At 34.8% G+C, this 7,843-nt stretch overlaps 1 protein-coding gene across 5 annotated transcripts in view; it reads left to right on the top strand.

Moving 5' to 3' along the window:
• LOC105164975 (mediator of RNA polymerase II transcription subunit 34) overlaps positions 904-7,843 on the top strand; it is a 10,712-nt gene continuing 3,772 nt past the window's right edge. For 4 of the 5 annotated variants that reach the window (XR_002287192.1, XM_011083829.2, XM_020694301.1 and 1 more), the window contains exons 1-16: positions 904-1,134; positions 1,614-1,834; positions 2,920-3,066; positions 3,135-3,350; positions 3,695-3,799; positions 3,899-4,003; positions 4,121-4,243; positions 4,848-4,936; positions 5,312-5,348; positions 5,422-5,455; positions 5,870-5,922; positions 5,991-6,068; positions 6,148-6,213; positions 6,778-6,844; positions 6,934-6,987; positions 7,566-7,673. Coding sequence is in view for 4 of the 5 variants with exons in the window: in XM_011083829.2 (XP_011082131.1) it covers positions 1,068-1,134; positions 1,614-1,834; positions 2,920-3,066; positions 3,135-3,350; positions 3,695-3,799; positions 3,899-4,003; positions 4,121-4,243; positions 4,848-4,936; positions 5,312-5,348; positions 5,422-5,455; positions 5,870-5,922; positions 5,991-6,068; positions 6,148-6,213; positions 6,778-6,844; positions 6,934-6,987; positions 7,566-7,673 (1,570 nt within the window). In the remaining variant the exon portion in view is untranslated. Of the gene's footprint in view, positions 1,135-1,613; positions 1,835-2,906; positions 3,067-3,134; positions 3,351-3,694; positions 3,800-3,898; positions 4,004-4,120; positions 4,244-4,847; positions 4,937-5,311; positions 5,349-5,421; positions 5,456-5,869; positions 5,923-5,990; positions 6,069-6,147; positions 6,214-6,777; positions 6,845-6,933; positions 6,988-7,565; positions 7,674-7,843 lie in introns of those variants that run through there. The other variant, XM_011083830.2, reaches the window with a different exon arrangement.

Genomic DNA, 7,843 nt, shown 5'->3' with positions numbered 1-7,843 from the left:
CAAATAAAATAAAAAAATACTACAAATGATCACTCACGTAGTAGATTTTAGGCGATCTGTTTATCTTTTATAAAAAAGTATGTATCTGTATTATCAATAGGAATGAAAAAAAAAAGATTGGGAAAATATATAGATGAGAATATGTACTTTTTTTTTTCTTTTTCCCCGCCCAATGTTGGACGGAAAGTGTCGGAAACGATATTAAACTCCGATGGAGTTTTATATACATTCAGTTTTACTTCTCTTCAAAATATTCTTTCTAATCAAACACCAAACTTTTTCTTATACATCAATATTTACTTTCATTTTCTTATACGTCAACTTTTCACCACGACCAAATAAACCCTTAAAGAAATAGATATACAAGAAGCGATTATAAAAAAGGTATAAATCATATTGGCACCTGAATTTCGCTACAAATGTCAGTTTGGCACGTGAATAGTATAAATGGCTCAATTAACATTCGAATTTAGTCATTATATCGCAAGAATAATATTAATGGTGAATCTGGGATATTAATTAAGATATTTGTAATTACTCGTATACAAAAGTAACATTAATAACGAAAATCGATTAATAATTAAATCATTTATGATTTTTCAAATACAAAAATAATATTAAAGATAAAACTAAATACTAATATAAAAGTTACTCATTTTAAAAGTAAAAGTATATATACTCACATTCGTGGGATTGGAAGTTCAATTCAAACGACATATTGTCTTTAGATATTTGGCGTTGTAACATGTGGTTGGGCTCATACTGTTTGGGCCGTAAGAGCTTTAATTGGAACTGGGCTGTTCACTGAGTGTATTGGGCTTGTGCCTAATAGCATGGTATAAGCCCATGTATTGGACATAAGCTGATATTACAGTCCACATTATAGATCCAATAACTATTTGTTTTCTTCAATTCACCATTGTGGTAGGAGAACGGAGAACCTCCAATTCTCGAACTCGCATCAGCTGGAAAAACTGAAGCAAAAGCTGATCAAATTTATTTCTCGTCCTATATTTGTATTTTATTTATCTTCTGAGGAAGAGTTCGAGTTTGGAAGAAAAGGAAAAATGGGAAGAACTGAAGAAATGTTAACGGAGTTACTCGGCGTTGAAATGGAGCTTCGGGATGTTCAAGGTATTTTTCTTTTTGATTTTGTATTATTTTGGCTGTTTTCTTTGCTAATGTTTCCCAATTAGTTCATTTGCTTTGTTTTCTTTTTTTTTTTAATTTTTTTTTTCTTTCCTTCTTTTGGCTATGGTTTTCTATGCCTATCGCAGCTTAGAGCATTTTTTTTCTTCCTTCCGCAGAAGTGCTGTGGTTTTTTAGTTATTGTATCAATTCAGTTCCTGAAATTTGAGAGGACTTATCTGATAATTTGTTTTCAATGTTTAACGCCAATGTAGCATATATTTGATGTTAATTTCGTGTTGACTCCTTTAATTTGGATTTCTACGGTTAGTCAGTGATGTATGTTTGTCAAAATCCAAAGAAATTTATTGTTCCGTGTGTTTTAATAACTTTTTGTTTCGCATTTTCTCATCTTCATTTGAATCGACTGAATGTCACTGTATGGTTTGTGTGTAACGGCTGTTATATTTTCTACTTCTCTGTAGAGCAAATAAAGATGTTGCTCGATCAGCAAGAAAAGCTCTATGAGAGACAAGCTGAACTTAAAGCCCTTTTGGAGCATAATGAATCATCTAGGAGCAATGGTGATGATGAACCATCTGTTTCTGTGGAGAAGTGGTCTGGGCCGTTTGAGTGGGATGCTGAAGCTGATGATGTTAGGTTTAATGTTTTTGGTATATCTTCGTATCGTGCAAATCAGCGAGAGGTTTGGCAAACTTATCTAGACATATATATCAAACTATTTATCTTTTTGAAGATGATTAACTAGATTTTCCATTACACGTTGAGGTTACTTGAATGTAAAAAGCATGCATGTTACTTTTTGCTGCCTTAAACTTAGAATGCCGGTTGATTTCTATGATCTTTTTCCAGTCTATTAAATCCTACTAGTTGGGTTAATGTAATTCTAACGGAAGGAGATATGTTATGTTTCTAATGCTATAGCTTAAAAGCTTGCTTTTAGGCATGACTTTGCATGCCAGTCTGCTTGATAGATTTTTTTTTAATGAAACAATTAGTATTCTGAGATGATGCAGATAATTCTCTCTCTCTCTGCACATTTCATTTCCTCAAGCAATTTGTGCAGACAGCCGCAAAGATGCTCTACGTATTTGTGTGGGAACAAATGGCTGAAGACAAGCTTATTGTTGCCATATACTAAATTTGGATTTGTGCTCGTTAAGGCAATTAACTATGGTTGTTGTCTTCAAGTGGAGCTTCCTTGGCACTTTGGCAATTTCATGAACTCATATCTATTGCTATTTACACCTGCTAAGGTAGTTGGTCGTCAGTCATAAAGCCAAACTTGGTGGAAGAAATAGACACGATGGATCCTACTAACTGGAAAACTATGAGAAAGAAAGAAAATAAAAAAATTGCCTTGACACACTTTGATTTTAAAATCCACCTTGAGCTTCCAGGGCTTTATACATCTAGCTAAGGAGATTCACTTGGGTCTACATTGATTTGTGCTCTGGAAGAAGATTGTTATGGACTCTAATAATTTTATTTGCTTTATCTGCAACTGAACTCATTTTGGCCATCAGAGAAAAAAAACTTGTTCTTTCTGAAATGCCAGTCAAAATGTCTTTTGGCACCCTTGCATCCTATTGAAATTCAAGATAAATCTACATATTTCAACTTGTGTCTTGTTCTTTTTCATATATGATAAATTTAACATTAATGGTTCATCTAGTTACATGAATTAGGTTTTCCTTAATCTACATCCTGTTAATTTATCAAAGTTTGTTCCTTGTTTACATGTCAAACTTATCTAGTCCCTGTGAATAGATCATAAATGCAATCATGAGTGGAAGAGACGTTTTAGTAATCATGGCTGCTGGTGGAGGCAAGAGTTTGTGCTACCAACTTCCAGCAGTCCTTAGAAAGGGAGTGGCTCTTGTTGTCAGTCCTCTGTTGTCGCTTATTCAAGATCAGGTTGTTATTAGTTTAATGTTTAGCTGGCATTAATAGAAAACCGTTTCTGATTTTTAATAATTGTCCAGGTAATGGGTTTAGCTGCTTTAGGTATCCGAGCATGCATGTTGACATCAACAACAAACAAGGAAGATGAGAAGTTCATTTATAAAGCTCTAGAAAAGGGTGAAGGAGAGCTCAAAATACTGTATGTCACACCAGAAAAGATATCAAAAAGCAAGAGATTTATGTCAAAATTGGAAAAGTGTCATCATGGTGGTCGCCTCTCTCTAATTTCCATTGATGTAAGTATCTGACTATATGATTTTCTGAAACTTTTATTTCTCAAATTATGTAAAAAAATTCTTTTTCTATGCTTTGGTTCATGTGTTCAATTTCTTTCTTTAATTTATGTCACGTATATGAAATTATATTAGTCAAATTACACTCATATCCTGTTCACATAACCCATATAGCTCCTTTTCTCATTCCTCTTCCTCCCCCTTTTGCCCTCTTCTTTTCTCCCTTTACTTTTCCCCCTTTATTTTGGCTCTTGGTACTGAATTGCAGTGTTCTATATCTAAGAGCTACACATACAGTTAAATGGTAGCTTATATTTATTTGAACGTGTTAATTTAATTACTTTCAGGAGGCACATTGTTGTAGTCAATGGGGCCATGATTTTCGTCCAGACTACCGAAACCTTGGTATATTAAAGACTCAGTTTCCTGATGTTCCAGTGGTTGCTTTAACTGTATGTCATTTATTTATTTGAGTGATGTATACCAAAATTTAGAAGGTTATGAATTTTTTATACTAATATCTGTAAAATACAACTTGTCTTTGTCTCTAGGCCACTGCTACGAAAAAAGTGCAAGAAGATCTGATGGATATGCTACATATTCCGAAATGCATTAGATTTGTTAGCTCTGTGAACAGGCCCAATCTCTTTTACATGGTATAGCTGTCATTATTTCCATTTCTCCGAGTACTATTAAGTGATTTGAATTACATCTTAAATTCATGATTGCTGCTGCACAGCTTATGGTTTAGAAATATGCAATGTACTTCACAGGTACGAGAAAAATCTTCTGTTGGAAAGTCAGTGATTGATGGAATAGCTGAATATATACAAACATCCTATCCAAATAATGAATCTGGGATAGTGTATTGCTTTTCCAGAAAAGAGTGTGAACAGGTATGTGATCTTCCTCTTTTACCTAACTGCGGTCTTTCTTGATCATTCATTTTCATCTGATAAGGGAAATTCATGTGTGGTTTCTCTAATTAATTGGTGGATCATTTGACTTATTTAATAAGTGAACATGTGCATTAGGTTTGTGAGAGGTTGTTGGGTTGGGGTGGGGGAGGCGGGCACTGGGTTGAAAATATTGATAAGAATCTGGAGTTCGGAACTTGCAATTTCTGCTGCTTTGGGCTTCACATCACTCTGCTCTTATAAACTGCACGCTTGACGCTGTACTCCTCTCCAACTAAATTTTGATCACTAGAATTCTTAATTGTTATGTGGTTTTTGATATCTACCATGAGGCAATGCAATTAGGCACCAAAACTTGTAAGTACAACTATGCATGCGTAGTGTTGTAATCTGAAGTGTAAGCTGCACCTAGACGGCCATATTATTCTGTGATTATTGCTGCGGCATATCAATCTGAATTGGATATGAATGACATAACTATATAAATGATTCTGCTTATCATGTTATCTTTTACATGGCTGGATGGAAGTGTTTTTTAGATATTATCCATTCATGCATTATGAATATATCCAAAAAATTCTAGGTTGCAAAAGATTTGCGCGAGAGGGGAATCTCAGCTGATTATTACCATGCAGATATGGATGTGCATGCTCGCGAGAAGGTCCATATGCGGTATTAGTTTGTAATTTGTTTGCGCATGTCAAAGGAACTGTGTCTTTGTGCCTGCCATGTATATTTGTATTGAGTGTGCTAAGTCCCGTGCAGCTGCTAGGCCTAAAATTTTTAGGTTGGAAATGTGTCTCTTACAAAATATCAAACCTCGCTATCCTCATGCAGAAAATAGTAGCTTGCTTAAATGAGTATAATAGTATGCTGGTGTTTTTTATTTTATATTGTCTCATGATCTATTTATTGTTTTCAGTCGTCTTTTGGAGGTCCAAAACTTTAGTCTTTGAAGTTGATGGATTTCAGTTTTGATGAGGCTGGTGCTCATTTTGTATGTTATATGTTTGACTTTCTGAGTTTGTCATGTGATTTATGTGATAGGTGGAGTAGTGGCAAGTTACAAGTCATTGTTGGCACGGTATGTTCAGGAGATTCTGGTACCCTAATGTAATCATGTAAAACATATCATTGGGGAATTTGTTGTCTTGCAGGTGGCTTTTGGAATGGGAATCAACAAACCAGATGGTTAGTAAGTCTTGTTTAATTTTCTCTACAATTGAGCTTTGGGAACTCACTTAAACCACATTAATTTCTCAGCAAATAGATTACTGAGTTCCTCTGAGATGTGGTTCATGGGGCCATAATTTCAAGCACATCTGGTCTAGTGATAAAAAGTTCTAACCACCTGTTTCCTACAGGATCTACAAGCGAGAAGTTGCTAAATTTCTGAGAGCCTAGGATTATTGCTCTCCCTGGGAGTGGGAGTGTGTTAAATTTCTTATAAGTCATTTGCTAGGTCAATAGAACATTCAATATCTAGTGAAGAAATTTAAGGCATAATTTTGGCATTTTAAGAGTGTCTTCTGTTAAGCTTTTCATTTATGCATAACAATTACGGATTTGCTTTTGTGTATTTGTAATGATGATGGTTGGTTGTAGTCAGGTTTGTTGTTCATCATAGCTTAAGCAAATCAATGGAGACATATTACCAGGTTTGTGTTACTCAAAATAATTTAGTTTTGGTTTTAGAGTCTTTTTTCCTGTAATTTCTCTTATTCAGGAGAGTGGTAGAGCTGGAAGAGACGGGCTTCCTTCTGAATGCTTGCTCTACTTTAGACCAGCTGATGTTTCTAGGCAGGTAATTAGTTGGTGAATCATTAAATTCGTTTTTCAGTTATTAACTGATTATGAATCTGACGTCAGCACATTTTCTGCAGAGCTCAATGGTCTTTTTTGAAAATTCAGGGTTGCAAAATCTTTACGACATTGTGCGGTATTGTCTGGTATGATTATTTTATTGGTTATAACTGTGTAGAACGACTTCCTTTAGGAACTCACCTTAGAAAACATTTAATTTGCATTGTAAGATAATTAGCTCCCTTTCCATCTCTATGGTTGTATTAATATGTAGGTATAAGTCTAATCTGGAATTGATACATTGAACATTTTAATTGGTCATTTAGCATCCTAATATATGCTGCGCAATGAATATTAATGTTACCGTCCTGGTGGTTCATTCTAAGGTGGATAAATGCCTTTAAGTGTGAATAGACAAGGCTACTATGAACATACTTACATCCTTTTTGCATGCCACTCAAATCCCCCACCAACCAAAAATGAAAAAGAAAAAAAGGATTGAAAGTTTTTGAGTTCTGCATCAAGTCTGATTTTCATGAACTACAAGAGCTGTGTTCAAGCATGGAAAGAATGATCCATTTTTCTTAATTTTGCGGTCTTTCTCATCTGTCAAGATTTTGGAAAAGCAGTCTTATGACCTTCATCCTAATAGCTTCTCTACCTTCTGGAAGCACTTAGCTATTGATTCAGCTTTCATTTCTTTTATATAGTCTAAACAGCAATGTCGGCGTGGTGCTTTCTTCAGACACTTTGCTGAGCCTTTACAAGATTGTAATGGTACAACTTGGTGCTTGTTGCAACTGCTGATCAACATATCACTCTTTTGCTTGCAAAACCTGACTAGGTTTATAATACTTCTTTCTCAGGGATGTGTGATAACTGTTCCTCCTATGACGAGATCAAAGAATTCGATGTATCTGGTATGTCAAGTAAATTCTCCGATTCAAAAGATTCTTAAATCTGATTCAATAGCTTATGCTGAAAATTAATTTCACAATAGACATTTTAACATACTCTATGCAATAAATGAAAAACTAGATTTCCTTTATCGCCAGGTAACTGAGTGTGGTATTGTCATAGCCAAGTCAAAGAGATTCTGGATTGTATTTATCTTACCTTACCAGTCCTTGAGAAGCAATTAGCTTTACTCTCATATCATTGTTGAAATGTCAATAGTTATATACTTAATAGAAAATCCTTAAGTTTTTTTCTCTTTGGAATCTATATGCCTTCTGAACAGAGGAGATAAAATTGAATTCTATAGCAAAGTGTTCTGTGGTTAGAGATCTATGTTTTCATTTTGTAAATTTAAGAACATTATGAACCCTGGGGTGCTTATTCTCTTGTGAGGATGTGCCTCTGTCTGTTACTTGGTCCATTTAAATTGGGAGGAAGAATTTTTCTGGATAACTATCAACTCCTCTGTTTCTGCATATAGGATGAAGTGCAATCCTTTTTAGCAAAATCCATTTTGATTCTAACAGCAATATGACTGCAGGTCATGCAAAACTTATAGTGTCTATGTTGCAAGAAATGCAAGAGAATGACCAGAGGGTGACAATATTGCAATTAGTTGACAAGATGAAGAGCAGGAACAAGGATCTGGGTGAGTTGGTGCTCATAGCTTTTGATCTATCATGTTCATTTTGAATGGTTTGGAGAAGAGTTACCACAATTTCCTTAACCCTATCAAATTGCTAATCAACCCGACCATTCTGAATTTTGACATTGTAGTAATTTGAACACTAAATTTCTGCCTGTGCCATTCATTCCAAT

The sequence above is a fragment of the Sesamum indicum genome, linkage group LG6 (genome assembly GCF_000512975.1).
Source record: "Sesamum indicum cultivar Zhongzhi No. 13 linkage group LG6, S_indicum_v1.0, whole genome shotgun sequence".
Classification (NCBI taxonomy): domain Eukaryota; kingdom Viridiplantae; phylum Streptophyta; class Magnoliopsida; order Lamiales; family Pedaliaceae; genus Sesamum; species Sesamum indicum.
Note: the sequence above shows the minus strand (reverse complement) of the source record. Positions and strands in the feature narration are given on the sequence as shown.